At 38.7% G+C, this 16,265-nt stretch overlaps 1 protein-coding gene across 3 annotated transcripts in view; it reads right to left on the reverse strand.

Annotated features, from left to right (window-relative positions):
• Positions 1-1,776: 1,776 nt before the first annotated feature.
• Positions 1,777-16,265, reverse strand: part of LOC116608331 (alpha-N-acetylgalactosaminidase-like) — a 76,509-nt gene continuing 62,020 nt past the window's right edge. For all 3 annotated transcript variants that reach the window (XM_048727739.1, XM_032369588.2, XM_048727738.1), the window contains 10 exons: positions 10,391-10,427; positions 8,049-8,113; positions 5,454-5,621; positions 5,137-5,196; positions 4,730-4,831; positions 4,316-4,390; positions 4,070-4,134; positions 3,823-3,880; positions 3,573-3,689; positions 1,777-2,593 (listed from right to left, as the gene is read on the reverse strand). In XM_048727739.1, coding sequence (XP_048583696.1) covers positions 2,306-2,593; positions 3,573-3,689; positions 3,823-3,880; positions 4,070-4,134; positions 4,316-4,390; positions 4,730-4,831; positions 5,137-5,196; positions 5,454-5,621; positions 8,049-8,113; positions 10,391-10,427 — 1,035 coding nt within the window. In that variant the 3' untranslated portion in view covers positions 1,777-2,305. The remainder of the gene's footprint in view (positions 2,594-3,572; positions 3,690-3,822; positions 3,881-4,069; positions 4,135-4,315; positions 4,391-4,729; positions 4,832-5,136; positions 5,197-5,453; positions 5,622-8,048; positions 8,114-10,390; positions 10,428-16,265) is intronic.

Raw genomic sequence — 16,265 nt, forward strand, 5'->3', positions numbered from 1 at the left:
TTGAAAAAGAACTACTGTAAGCAATTAGAGTGGTTTTCATTAACCCGTGAAACAAAGTGTGATAGTTAAACGGTAATAGTTAGTAAAACACAAAAAAAGTACAATAGAATCAGATCACCACAAAGTGTAATACGCTAAAGCGTAGTTCACGGGTTAATAAAGGTTTTGAAATTTCAACCTTACATCCACATGAAAGTAATGCCTAATATCGAGTGCCCTACAGTAAATGTTTTGCAGTCAAGTTGTTTTCTGTTAGTAGGTAAAAAAATATTCTAAATCATAGTAATCATAGCTATGGTCACCACTTACACATATAGAACTTGTAATGAAAAGAAAGAAAAAAATATATATATATATGCAGTCAAACAACAGAATTGCATGATAACCTTGAATATATTGAATAAAGGACTGCAAAAAAAACATCTTTTGTACTAGTTGCTTGAATTGACCCTTGGCTATTTTTAGCTGAATTCCCCTCCCCCTCTAAAAAAGAAAATAATAATAATAATAATAATAGAAGAAAACTAAAAAGAAAACAAACACAACAGAGACCCCCACCAACAATTTTGATTTTTTTTACTTTCCTTTAAAAGGGGAGTGTCATGTTTAAGAGATTTGCAATAGCTCTAGAGCCCTGACACAATGAACTTCAGTGAAATTCTAATACTGACTTATGAGCTTTTGGTACATGTGGGAGACTTTAAACAAAACAAAAAAAATGACCACAAACTGTCAATTAACATAGTTTTCAATATAATATAGCATATTATTTAATAAGGTATTCACAGCTTTTAAAAAGTTCAACTGTTTGTTGACACTTAAAAGCCTACAATAATCACTGACTCCAGACATGCGCAGTACTATGTTGCTGCCCCTTTAAAGTAAAATACAGCTTTACTTAGTCAGCGTAGACAAAATTGCGGATTTTGTCAATATTCTAATATGAAGATGTGAATATTCTCCCCCCTTACGTCTTTATTTCTATTTATTTTATGATTTTCACATGATACCAAACAGCGTCTTTTTTCTTCGCTAATTTGATGTCATGTACACAATAAAAGAGATGCGCCCGTGCGCATGGCGAGTCCCCAAGGGACCCAAGACGCCCAAATAGACCTCTATTTTTTGTCATCCACAATCTCGGCGAGCTGTGCGTGGCGTAACCGTATTACAGGCCTGGGATCCTGGTTATTGTCCTCCCCATTAATGCGCGGGTTGGGATAACCTTGCAAGAGTGTTGTACAGCATATTCGCTCGGAAATATCGGTGCTTGGGGCCTTCGGGTTCTTTACAGCCTTCCGTAAAAGCCTTGTGCTGCCATACCGATTGGGTAATCCGTATGTATGGTTTCCGTTTTGTTCTTCAGACCGGGTTCGATCCCAGGCCAATGGGCTTTTTTTTTTAATTCGTTTTTTTCTTTGTGCTGGACCCCCTTAATCCTGATAGGTTTTGCGCAAAAATAATAAAAAAAAGTGAGTTTGCAAAATAAGCTTGCTAGATTTATTGATTATATGTATTCAATTTGTTCCTAGGAAGTTAACAAAAAACACAAAGCAAAGAGTTTGAGGAAGTAAACAAGTATGTGAACTTTAATGTTCTATTTGAAGGGGTGCATTTTGTACAGGGAAGCATAAATTACCTTTTGTTGAGTTTTGGTTCTCATGGTAATTAAGATGAGGTATTCAACCTCGAATTTAAACGAAATTTATAAAAGTCTATGCAGAGTTTTGGAAAAAGTACCACGCAGGGGGTGAGCTCGTGACGAGGAGATGGGAAGAGAGATGATTTCAGAGTTTATTCGAATAAAGGAAAGTTGGATATCGTGAATACAAAGTAGTTAGAAACATTACGTACACACCGGTTGTAACATTTTTGATTGACAAACTTTCCATACTCTATTTTTAGTCTAATTCTCGTCTGCTTACTTGTTTGTCACACGCTGTGACGTTATCTGTGCATATATTAGAGGACAGACGCACGCAAAAAAAGAGAACATATTAACAAATAGATAGCAAAATAATATCCTTAGGTACCTTAGAGCCCCATAAAATTCCCGAGTATCTTCCAAGTATATCTTTACTTTGATTTGGTTCTCGTTACATTGTTACACTGTTCTCTGTGCTTTTCCAACTGGGCACGTTTTACAAAAAATTGATTTAATATAAAAGTTGATGAACAACGAAAAAGCACGGGGCATAGATAGAGAGTGAAAGGCAGAACTTTTTTGAACGATTCGCCCTTTGTTTTCAATCGCGACTGATTATAATAAGATATTTTTTTTACTAGATTGGAGGTTACCATAAAACTAGTAATCCCAGAACGAATTAAGCACGAACATCTTTTTAATATGCTTCTTGCTCTTCTTGTAATAACGCCTTTTTGAGCTACGAGTCCTCTTGCCTCTAGCGTGGATGACGTCACACGTATGACAAGCCACATTCGCCATGGCAACGTCCTTTGGGCAGCAGGGGCGTAGCCGTACCATCACCACCCCTGACGGGTTCACTTTTGCGGTGAATTTGCGCGTGTAGACGCCGAGGTTCCGTTGCGCGAACAAATCTCTGACGTGAGCCTTGACTGATGTTATGCCAACCTAGATAAGAATAAAACAATGATAGGAACGTTATAAGAGACATGAGCCTTGACTGATGTTACGCCGACCCAGATAAGAAAACAACGATAGGAACGTTATCAGAGACATGAGACTTGACTGATGTTACGCCAACCTAGATAAGAATAAAACAGGGGCGGGGGCAGATGCCTAAAGTATGGAGGGGCAGATGCCTAAAGTATGGGGGGCACATGCCTAAAGTATGGAGGGGCACATGCCTAAAGTATGGAGGGGCACGTGCCTAAAGTATGGAGGGGCAGATGCCTAAAGTATGGAGGGGCAGATGCCTAAAGTATGGGGGGGCACATGCCTAAAGTATGGAGGGGCACATGCCTAAAGTATGGAGGGGCACATGCCTAAAGTATGGAGGGGCACATGCCTAAGGTATGGAGGGGCACATGCCTAAAGTATGGAGGGGCACATGCCTAAGGTATGGAGGGGCACATGCCTAAAGTATGGAAGGGCACGTGCCTAAAGTATGGAGGGGCAGATGCCTAAAGTATGGGGGGGCACATGCCTAAAGTATGGAGGGGCACATGCCTAAAGTATGGAGGGGCACGTGCCTAAAGTATGGAGGGGCACATGCCTAAAGTATGGAGGGGCACGTGCCTAAAGTATGGAGGGGCACATGCCTAAAGTATGGAGGGGCACATGCCTAAAGTATGGAGGGGCACATGCCTAAAGCATAGAGGGGCACATGCCTAAAGCATGGAGGGCGGGGGCACATGCCTAAAGTATGGAGGGGCACATGCCTAAAGTATGGAGGGGCACGTGCCTAAAGCATGGAGGGCGGGGCACATGCCGAAAGTATGGAGGTCATTGGCATATGCCTTAAGCATGGAGGGGCATTTGCCTACGGCCCTGATCGGCTGGTTACGCAATTTTCCCTTGTTATCAGTGAATCTGAGAAAAAAAAGATCACCGTTTTTCCCATCATTGCCTAGCAGCAAAATCGTAGTACCTTCCAAAAAGGTGCTGTGACGAAGACAGGCATGTCCTCTCGTCTGCTCATCATCACTATGGCAACGCTGCCATCAGCAAGATAACGGCGCCAGATCTCCAACCCGGTCTTGTTATTCTAGTGGTCAGAAATTGCATGTCGGACAGATGTTTAAACGGAAAGAAAGACAGACAGAAAGAAAGATGGACAGCTAGACACGAACTGTCATGTCTGGACAGAGATTTCTAGCCAGGCAATATCCAAATTTCACCTTATAAATTCGTCTTCCTTGTCGTCCGATGGGATCTTGATTTACAGATATTATTTCCCTGTAATAAAAGAATTTTTTGGTTAACTTCCAACCTATACATCATGGTATTCCTCATGGTATTATTAAAATGCTTGCTTGAAGTGTAAAAATACTAGCAGAAAAAAATACCTATAAAAACATTTTTGTATGATTTAATATAAATGGACATAATATAAAATCAGGTAAGAACAATTAAAGCATAAATTACCTGTTAATCAAGATCTCTTTGAATTTGGGATCTAGGTTGCGAAGATCATTTGACATGAACAGAGGCTGAAATGATAAAAGGAATATAAAAGCAGACAATGGCTCTGATATACGAGTGGTAAGGCCGACATAATAGCCAAAATGAAAGATATCACAAAATTTCGGTACAAATAGGGTTTTAATTGTAAGGATGCCTATTGGGCAACATCCCCCAAAACACACCCTTGTATGTATATCAGGTCCTCACCGCCGCTAGGATGGCCCAGATCGCCATCTGTGTCTTTGCTTGCTCATAACTCAGTCCGAAGTTACCGATGATCAACTGAAACAAGGACAAAACCGAAAAAAATACTAATGGCAATAACGTAGTCACTAGACAATAAGGTTATATTTAAATATTTATAAATATGCTATTTTTCGTCAAGATCTGATGATAATTTGAGCTTTTTTTTCGGGGCCGACAATTTGATATCTGACCAGGAAGTGAGCGAATTTTTGTTGTTAGATATTTTTTGCGCCGTGTTCGGTTTCTCATTTTTTTTTTACTTTGTTATTTGGCTATTTTTGACAAGCTTTGTTTGTTGGATTTTTCTGGACTTTTTGGCTTTTGGGGTTACTTACTGGTTACCCACCACTCAAATATTATCGGTCCGCCCCTTACCATATCTGGGTCATTCCAGTGCCCAGGCCCCGCGGCCGGGATGAGCTTGTCTTGATTGTCCCCGTACCAGTCGATAATTGACAGCAGACTTCGCCAGGAATCCTGGGAAATCAATTGAATGGAGACCGAGAAAGAAATCGATACTCCTCAAAGGGTAAAAGGCTTGTGGCGGTTTTTAGTCCTGGATTGTGGCGATATACTGTGTAAAATCTGATTAAAACTCGTGACATATTTATTCAGGGATTGTGGCGATGTAAAATCTGATTAAACCTGTGACATATTTAGGCAGAGATTGTAGTTTTCATCATATGACCGGTAGTATAGGGTTTAAAATGGCTCGTTTCGAAACGTTGTCGATAATCGACTATGACCTTGGAAGTGTGGACTGGATATGAACCTTTTCTTACCTGAATATCGCCATAATTTCGCCACAAGTTACAATATTTTCCGATGAGCTCATAGTTGGGCTATAAATGATATAAGAAGATAAATAACACCTCAGCAATAGAGCAATAACACAACCTACATGTACATATATGGTTGCACTTGGTCTTGTAAACTTGGTAAGCACCGTAACCATACATCCAATATTTTACACGGTGATGCGTCAGCCGGTCCAGGTCCCCCTCTCATCAAATTGGGAGCCGCCCCTGCTACAATATGTGTATCTTTCCCGTAGAACGATTTATGTTAGCAGGGGAATGGTGGTAACACTCAAGCGCACCTCTATCTTCCTGTACACCTGGTATGCGGGCCAACTACAAGAGAACATGATCCGTCGGCCTGTGATGTTCAGAGCGCGAGTGAATAGAGGGTACCCCTGGTCCATGGCGGCCGGGTCGGCATAGCAACCGTCCAGCTTCAGGTAGTCCACACCCCACTCGGCCATAGTCTAATTAGCAGAGAGGACAATTATAAGAGTCTAATATTGGCAAAGAGGACAATTATAAGAGTCTAATATTAGCACAGAGGACAATTATAAGAGTCTAATATTAGCAGAGAGGACAATTATAAGAGTCTAATATTGGCAAAGAGGACAATTATAAGAGTCTAATATTAGCAAAGAGGACAATTATAAGAGTCTAATATTGTCAAAGAGGACAATTATAAGAGCCTAATATTAGCAAAGAGGACAATTATAAGAGTCTAATATTAGCAGAGAGGACAATTATAAGAGTCTAATATTGGCAAAGAGGACAATTATAAGAGTCTAATATTAGCACAGAGGACAATTATAAGAGTCTAATATTAGCAAAGAGGACAATTATAAGAATCTAATATTAGCAAAGAGGACAATTATAAGAATCTAATATTAGCAAAGAGGACAATTATAAGAGTCTAATATTAGCAGAGAGGACAATTATAAGAGTCTAATATTGGCAAAGAGGACAATTATAAAAGTCTAATATTAGCAAAGAGGACAATTATAAGAGTCTAATATTAGCAAAGAGGACAATTATAAGAGTCTAATATTAGCAAAGAGGACAATTATAAGAGTCTAATATTAGCAAAGAGGACAATTATAAGAGTCTAATATTAGCAAAGAGGACAATTATAAGAGTCTAATATTAGCAAAGAGGACAATTATAAGAATCTAATATTAGCAAAGAGGACAATTATAGGAGTCTAATATTAGCAAAGAGGACAATTACAAGAGTCTAATATTAGCAAAGAGGACAATTATAAGAGTCTAATATTAGCAAAGAGGACAATTATAAGAGTCTAATATTAGCAAAGAGGACAATTATAGGAGTCTAATATTAGCAAAAAGGACAATTATAAGAGTCTAATATTAGCAAAGAGGACAATTATAAGAGTCTAATATTAGCAAAGAAAACAATTATAAGAGTCTAATATTAGCAAAGAAAACAATTATAAGAGTATAATATTAGCAAAGAGGACAATTACAAGAGTCTAATATTAGCAAAGAGGGCAATTATAAGAGTCTAATATTGTCAAAGAGGACAATTATAAGAGTCTAATATTAGCAAAGAGGACAATTATAAGAGTCTAATATTAGCAAAGAGGACAATTATAAGAGTCTAATATTTGCAAAGAGGACAATTATAAGAGTCTAATATTAGCAAAGAGGACAATTATAAGAGTCTAATATTAGCAAAGAGGACAATTATAAGAGTCTAATATTAGCAAAGAGGACAATTATAAGAATCTAATATTAGCAAAGAGGACAATTATAGGAGTCTAATATTAGCAAAGAGGACAATTACAAGAGTCTAATATTAGCAAAGAGGACAATTATAAGAGTCTAATATTAGCAAAGAGGACAATTATAAGAGTCTAATATTAGCAAAGAGGACAATTATAAGAGTCTAATATTAGCAAAGAGGACAATTATAAGAGTCTAATATTAGCAAAGAGGACAATTATAAGAGTCTAATATTAGCAAAGAGGACAATTATAAGAGTCTAATATTAGCAAAGAGGACAATTATAAGAATCTAATATTAGCAAAGAGGACAATTATAGGAGTCTAATATTAGCAAAGAGGACAATTACAAGAGTCTAATATTAGCAAAGAGGACAATTATAAGAGTCTAATATTAGCAAAGAGGACAATTATAAGAGTCTAATATTAGCAAAGAGGACAATTATAAGAGTCTAATATTAGCAAAGAAAACAATTATAAGAGTATAATATTAGCAAAGAGGACAATTATAAGAGTCTAATAATAGCAAAAAATTATTTTATAATAATTATTTTATTAATAGCAAACAATAATAGGAGTCTAATATCAGGGCCGTAGCTGTGGGTGGGGCACAGGGGGCATGTGCCCCCCCCCCCCCCCCAATATTGTCAAAAATTATAAAGAAACGACCAGATGAGGCGTGGATGTGCCCCCAAATATTTTCTTAAAGTTTGTGTATTGTGCCCCCCCCACCAATCTTACGTGTCCTGCTACGGCTATGAATAAAATAGGGAAAGAATAGTCTCTTTGTGTTATTCTTACAAATCTGTAAGTGAAAGAAAGCATACATTTCCTTCAGCTGAACTGATACGTTTGATTTACTATAGTTATTTTATGATCATATTTACTGCCGATCCGAAACCGGCCTCAAGTTAGACTCCAAGCAGTCGCCGCTGTGTTGAGCGTTCGTTATAATCAGCAGTCGCTGGCGAGGGGATAGATGCAGTCATTGTTGGGGAGAGAAGTAGTCGTTGTTGGGAGAGAAGTACAACGCTCGACAAAGCGGATAATGCTTGCAGTATAGCCTGAAATAAACGCTAAACATTCGATTAAAATATAAACACCTATCATAATCCTCTATCACTACTATCATTAACAGTATCACGCCACATACCTCAGCATCCCTTATCACATGATTGATGCTGCCAGGGTAACCAGCACATGTCTTGGTTCCATAATCTGAAGCGATATCATCAAAATGAGAAACAGCATTTGAGATCTCAGCACTATCCCTACTGATGTTCGGCCCTTGATATCACTATCCTAACCTCCTTTATTTTATAGGTGACAAGCCAAGCCTTATACCATCCCTTCATACAAGCCAAGCCTTATACCATCCCTTCATACAAGCCAAGCCTTATATCATACCTGTATACAAGCCATGCCTTATATCATACCTGTATACAAACCAAGCCTTATACCATCCCTTCATACAAGCCAAGCCTTATATCATACCTGTATACAAGCCAAGCCTTATATCATCCCTGTATACAAGCCATGCCTTATATCATCCCTGTATACAAACCAAGCCTTATACCATCCCTTGGTACAAGCTAAGCCTTATACCATCGCTGTATACAAGCCAAGCCTTATACCATCCCTGTGTAGAAGCCAAGCCTTATATCATACCTGTGTACAAGCAAAGCCTTATACCATCCCTGTATACAAGCGAAGCCTTATACCATCCCTGTATACAAACCAAGCCTTATACCATCCCTGTGTACAAGCAAAGCCTTATACCATCCCTGTATACAAGCGAAGCCTTATACCATCCCTTCATTCAAGCCATGCCTTATACTATCCCTGTATACAAGCCATGCCTTATATCATACCTGTATACAAGCCAAGCCTTATATCATACCTGTATACAAGCCAAGCCTTATATCATACCTGTATACAAGCCATGCCTCATATCATTCATTCATACAAGCCATGCCATATACCATCCCTTCATACAAGCCAAGCCTTATACCATCCCTGTATACAAGCCATGCCTTATATCATACCTGTATACAAGCCAAGCCTTATACCATCCCTTCATACAAGCCATGCCTTATACCACCCCTGTATACAAGCCATGCCTTATACCATCCCTTCATACAAGCCATGCCTTATACCATCCCTGTATACAAGCGAAGCCTCATACCATCCCTGTATACAAGCCAAGCCTTATACCATCCCTTCATACAAGCCATGCCTTATACCATCCCTGTATACAAGCCATGTCTTATATCATACCTGTATACTAGCCAAGCCTTATACCATCCCTTCATACAAGCCATGCCTTATACCACCCCTGTATACAAGCCATGCCTTATACCATCCCTTTAAACAAGCCAAGCCTTATATCATACCTGTATACAAGCGAAGCCTTATACCATCCCTTCATACAAGCCAAGCCTTATACCATCCCTTCATACAAGCCATGCCTTATACCATCCCTTCATACAAGCCAAACCTTATATCATACCCGTATACAAGGCAAGCCTTATACCATCCCTTCATACAAGCCAAGCCTCATACCATCCCTGTATACAAGCCAAGCCTTATACCATCCGTGTATACAAGCCAATCCTCATACCATCCCTGTATACAAGCCAAGCCTTATACCATCCCTGTATACAAGCCAAGCCTTATACAATCCCTGTATACAAGCCATGCCTTATATCATCCCTTCATACAAGCCAAGCCTTATACCATCCCTGTATACAAACCAAGCCTTATACCATGCCTTGGTACAAGCTAAGCCTTATACCATCGCTGTATTAAAGCCAAGCCTTATACCATCCCTGTGTAGAAGCCAAGCCTTATATCATACCTGTGTACAAGCAAAGCCTTATACCATCCCTGTATACAAACCAAGCCTTATACCATCCCTTGGTACAAGCTAAGCCTTATACCATCCCTGTATACAAACCAAGCCTTATACCATCCCTGTGTAGAAGCCAAGCCTTATATCATACCTGTGTACTAGCAAAGCCTTATACCATCCCTGTATACAAGCAAAGCCTTATACCATCCCTTCATTCAAGCCATGCCATATACCATCCCTTCATACAAGCCAAGCCTTATACCATCCCTGTATACAAGCCATGCCTTATATCATACCTGTATACAAGCCAAGCCTTATACCATCCCTTCATACAAGCCATGCCTTATACCACCCCTGTATACAAGCCATGCCTTATACCATCCCTTCAAACAAGCCAAGCCTTATATCATACCTGTATACAAGCCATGCCTTATATCATACCCGTATACAAGGCAAGCCTTATACCATCCCTGTATAAAAGCCATGCCTTATACCATCCCTTCATACAAGCCATGCCTTATATCATACCTGTGTATAAGCGAAGCCTTATACCATCACTTCATACAAGCCAAGCCTTATATGATCTCTGTATACAAGCCAAGCCTTATACCATCCCTGTATACGAGCCATGCCTTATATCGTACCTGCATACAAGCCAAACTTGAGTCCTTTGCTGTGGATCTATGACATAGATAATAATATTAACACCAGTAACTTAAATACACTCATCAGCTTTTGACAAGATTTTATGATAAAAGAGCACTCTTCATCCCTGCATTTATTTTTATTTCATTCAATAAAAAAGAAGTTTTATATTTTGTTCATCAGATTCAATCGAGAAACTAGATGCTTTCTTAACCTTAGTATTTTGCTGTGCCTTTACGACACATTAAAGATCGTATCCCAGTTCAAATAACTATCGAAATAAGATACATAAACATCTCTTCTTGCTATTTTCAAAAATAATTGAAAAACATATTGAAATGTCTTTTCTCTAGAATTAAAACTTTCGGTACTGGTAAATCGAGAAGCTTACACCCAGAGTGTATGTACTTGATGAATTATTATTTTACTTACTAATTATTATTTTAGTATTTCTCTTATCACTTGTTGGGACTTTGGCTTAAATCTCGAGAAATAAGACTCATCATGGCATCAATTCAACTAGTCTGGTGGCAGAGGCCGGAAAATAGGGGTTTCGCACAAGTCGAGAGCTAGAGAAGGTTTGAAAGCAGATTTGAGTAGATATTGGTCCCCTGAACAACGCCTGGTAGTTAGTGGAGTCGAATTGTGGTATAAGTTTTGAATTATTTACGTTTTTCTATTTCGGGTGAAAAACCACAGGGTACCCGAGTATGAATTTTACAAAATAAATTATTAAGCATACAAAACATACAATAAAGGCATGGAAACATCCTACAAATATAATTACCATATGTTACAAGTCGCTCAAACTAATTCGGCCTTAAACCACAGGTTGCCCGAGTCATATATTTGCAAGGTTCCAGTGTGTTCACGCATAAGTTTGGGAAATAATCCATAAAGTTTTCATTCTTTTGTCGTTTATAACTCAGAAGCTACCTAAACATGATACTCCAGTGTCAAATTTGGCATCTGAGCTAAATCTTGGCTCCTATATGCTTGGCTCCTTTATATCAAATGAGACCACAGGGATCCCAAGTCCAGTTTTCTTTAAATAAGCAAGTCCATGGTAAAACAATTGGTGACAGCTTCTTGTCCTTAAATGACTAGATTGAGAGAATGTTCACAGTGAAAGCCGACAGAGATATGTTTGGAAGACTTCGCAAATGCAAGTCAAGACAAGTCAACCTAGCAGTCCCCTGCGCGATTGCCTACAATGATGGAAGTTTTAGGAAGTTCATCATAAGTCACAATTCTTGAGGAAGGTTTTGACACATGATGTTGTTAATATCTTGGGTGGAATGGCATTATTCAGATGCAAATACGTTTTGGGAGCTTGCGCAGAAATATTTCACCACCATCATGAGGCAGATCACCACCCAAAGCTGCTCTATTCTTAACATGGCCTTTGATCACTATTTGGATACAACGATTCAGGCTGGGAAGAGGGCCAGGAAAGGGTCTACAGATGGTCTTGAGATAAGGAACGCAGGCCATAATACACCAGAGTCACGACAATGGTCCAAGTACATATAGAACCCAATTAAGAACAAGACCGTCTGATGCCCGGGAAGGACCTTATCATATGAGTAGGTCTTTTCAATAGGGAGAAAGCAGCCAATAGCAGAAATCAGCAAGCTTGAGTGCACAAAATACAGGGCCTGGATGGGGTAAACCGACTAGCGACAAACGGCTTAAAAGTAACTGAATACTAAGAAAACATGAAAAAAAACTAGTGAATAGTGACAAAAAAATATTTGCTGACTACCGACATTTTATTATTTCTGGTATTTTAACTCTTTACTTCCATCTACTTAAATTCGGCCATTTAGAGATCTGCACTATGTATTTCCTGTTGCATCAACTTTTCAGTCAATTATTAATCCATAATTATTATATTATCAATAAGTTATTAATTACCAATCCATTAAATCTGGTACAAGAGCGATTACTAGCTTGGATTCACAGACTACCGAGATGCAGACCCCCCCCCCCCCCCCATCCAGACTCTGAAAGAACAGACACGCAAATGATTCTGCATGCTGCCTATGATGCAAGCGACTTCTCAACAGTCATCATTCAATCCCTAGATACAGATGTCCTCGCACTTCGTGTCACGCACTTCACTGCCATCGGATGTCAGGGGTTTGGTTTCGAACAAGCACTGGGGACCGCCAGAGACTTATCCCAGTCCACGCAATCCATGAAAGGTTAGGTGACAGGCTTTGCCAGTCACTACCAGCATTTCATGTGTTAACCAGGTGCGATTCCACAAGCAGCCTCTCTGGTAGAGAATAGAAGAAACCATGGCTAACGCTAAGACAAAGAGCTGCACGCCAATCGACGCTTAGTCTGTTTGGTCAGCATCAAGCCCTCGATAATGAGAAAGCAGCGAAGACAGAGGCTTTTGTTTGCGTTCTCTATCTGTATCAAGATCAGCTGACGAGCTGCGCCATCTGATGTTCTGCCAACATCAGACAGCCTCAGGCAACATATGGAGCGTGCCAGCTTCCAACCGTTCGGTTGTTGGCCAAGTCCAGAGGAACATGGATAAGAAAAGCAAGACGGAAATCTCAGGCCTGTCTACATGACGAGAGACCCAGATCCACCCAGTCTTATCGAGCCGACAAGGTTTGGATGCTTATGTCAACGGAAGCCTGTTTATGTATGGCTGAAGAGGCAAAGAGCCCCCATAACATGGCAAGCAAGTAGATGAGTCAGAGGACAAAAACAGCGATGATAAGTAGGATCAAGTCCTGTTATGCTAGTGCCAAACCTGAGCAATTACCTTCTTTTTCTTTTAGCTGAGATGCAGGATGAGAACAGGCCGGGTACCAAAGCCTAGACGGAAAGAGGGCTGATCTATGTTATGCCTAGCAAGTAACTTTGTTTTCCATTTTTAAAGAACTAATATTTGGGCTCCTGTGGTTTTAATGTCATGCAAGGATAACAATTTGGTACAAAAAACGCAATTTCAATGCAAACAATTTCATTTCAAACATTCTCTGAATAATGATCTATAGGAGCCATTAATGCTATTGTTAGACTCGGTCACCCTGTGGTTTTAGGCTGTGTTAGTTGGAATTACCTGCAACATATGGGAATTATGTTTGTAGTGGGGGTTTAACTGATGTACTTTTCACCTAAAGCATTAAGGAGGACAATGGGTTTAACTGATGTACTTTTCACCTAAAGCATTAAGAAGGGCAATGGGTTTTACTGATGTACTTTTAACCTAAAGAATTAAGGAGGACAATGGGTTTAATTGAAGTACTTTTCACCTAAAGCATTAAGGAGGACAATGGGTTTTACTGATGTACTTTTCACCTGAAGCATTAAGAAAAACAATGGGTTTAACTGATGTACTTTTCACCAAAAGCATTAAGGAGGACAACGGGTTAAACTGATGTACTTTTCACCTAAAGCATTAAGGAGGACAATGGGTTTAACTGATGTACTTTTAACCTAAAGAATTAAGGAGGACAACGGGTTAAACTGATGTACTTTTCACCTAAAGCATTAAGGAGGACAATGGGTTTAACTGATGTACTTTTCACATAAAACATTAAGGGTTTAACTGATGTACTTTTCACATAAAACATTAAGGAGGACAATGGGTTTAACTGATGTACTTTTCACCTAAAGCATAAGCAATAATGAGAGAGTATTAAGGAGGGGACAATGGGTTTAACTGATGTACTTTTCACCTAAAGCATAAGCAATAATGACAGAGTATTAAGGAGAGGACAATGGGTTTAACTGATGTACTTTTCACCTAAAGCATTAAGGAGGACAATGGGTTTAACTGATGTACTTTTCACCTAAAGCAATAATGTGAGAGTAATAAGGAGAGGACAATGGGTTTAACGGATGTACTTTTCACATAAAGCATTAAGGAGGACAATGGGTTTAACTGATGTACTTTTCACCTAAAGAATTAAGGAGGACAACAGGTTTCACTGATGTACTTTTCACCTAAAGCATTAAGGAGGACAATGGGTTTAACTGATGTACTTTTCACCTAAAGCATTAAGAAGGACAATGGGTTTACCTGATGTACTTTTCACCTAAAGTATTAAGAAGGACAATGGGTTTAATAGATGTACTTTTCACCTAAAGCATTAAGAAGGACAATGGGTTTACCTGATGTACTTTTCACCTAAAGCATTAAGGAGGACAATGGGTTTAACTGATGTACTTTTCACCTAAAGCATTAAGGAGGACAATGGGTTTAACTGATGTACATTTCACCTAAAGAATTAAGGAGGACAATGGGTTTAACTGATGTACTTTTCACCTAAAGCATTAAGGAGGACAATGGGTTTAATAGATGTACTTTTCACCTAAAGCAATTATAAGAGAGTATTAAGGAGATGACAATGGGTTTATCTGATGTACGTTTCACAAAAAGCATTATGGAGGACAATGAGTTTAACTGATGTACTTTTCACCTAAAGCATTAAGGAGGACAATGGGTTTAACTGATGTACATTTCACCTAAAGAATTAAGGAGGACAATGGGTTTAACTGATGTACTTTTCACCTAAAGCATTAAGGAGCACAATGGGTTTAACTGATGTACTTTTCACCTAAAGCAATTATGAGAGAGTATTAAGGAGATGACAATGGGTTTATCTGATGTACGTTTCACAAAAAGCATTATGGAGGACAATGGGTTCAACTGATGTACTTTTCACCTAAAGCATTAAGGAGGACAATGGGTTTAACTGATGTGCTTTTCACCTAAAGCATTAAGGAGGACAATGGGTTTAACTGATGTACTTTTCACCTAAAGCATTAAGGAGGACAATGGGTTTAACTGATGTACTTTTCACCTAAAGAATTAAGGAGGACAATGGGTTTAACTGGTGTACTTTTCACCTAAAGCATAAAGGAGGACAATGGGTTTAATAGATGTACTTTTCACCTAAAGCAATTATGAGAGAGTATTAAGGAGAGGACAATGGGTTTAACTGTGGTACTTTTCACCTAAAGCATTAAAAAGGACAATGGGTTTAACTGATGTACTTTTCACCTAAAGCATTAAGGAGGACAATGGGTTTAATAGATGTACTTTTCACCTAAAGCAATTATGAGAGAGTATTAAGGAGATGACAATGGGTTTATCTGATGTACGTTTCACAAAAAGCACTATGGAGGACAATGGGTTTAATTGATGCACTTTTCATCTAAAGCATTAAGAAGGACAATGGGTTTAACAGATGTACTTTTCACCTAAAGCATTAAGGAGGACAATAGGTTTAACTGGTGTACTTTTTACCTAAAGCATTAAGGAGGACAATGGGTTTAACTGATGTACTTTTTACATAAAGCATTAAGGAGGACAATGGGTTTAACAGATGTACTTTTCACCTAAAGCATTAAGAAGGACGATGGATTTAACTGATGTACTTTTCACCTAAAGCATTAAGGAGGACAATGGGTTTAACTGATGTACTTTTCACCTAAAGCATTAAGAAGGACAATGGGTTTAACTGATGTACTTTTCACCTAAAGCATTAAGGAGGACAATGGGTTTAACAGATGTACTTTTCACCTAAAGCTTTAAGAAGTACGATGGATTTAACTGATGTACTTTTCACCTAAAGCATTAAGGAGGACAATGGGTTTAACTGATGTACTTTTTACATAAAGCATTAAGGAGGTCAATGGATTTGACTGATGTACATTTCACCTAAAGCATTAAGGAGGACAATGGGTTTAACTGATGTACTTTTCACCTAAAGCAATAATGAGAAAGTATTAAGGAGAGGACAATAGGTTTATCTGATGTACGTTTCACAAAAAGCACTATGGAGGACAATGGGTTTAATTGATGCACTTTTCATCTAAAGCATTAAGAAGGACAATGGGTTT

This window comes from Nematostella vectensis, chromosome 5 (assembly GCF_932526225.1).
Source record: "Nematostella vectensis chromosome 5, jaNemVect1.1, whole genome shotgun sequence".
NCBI lineage: Eukaryota > Metazoa > Cnidaria > Anthozoa > Actiniaria > Edwardsiidae > Nematostella > Nematostella vectensis.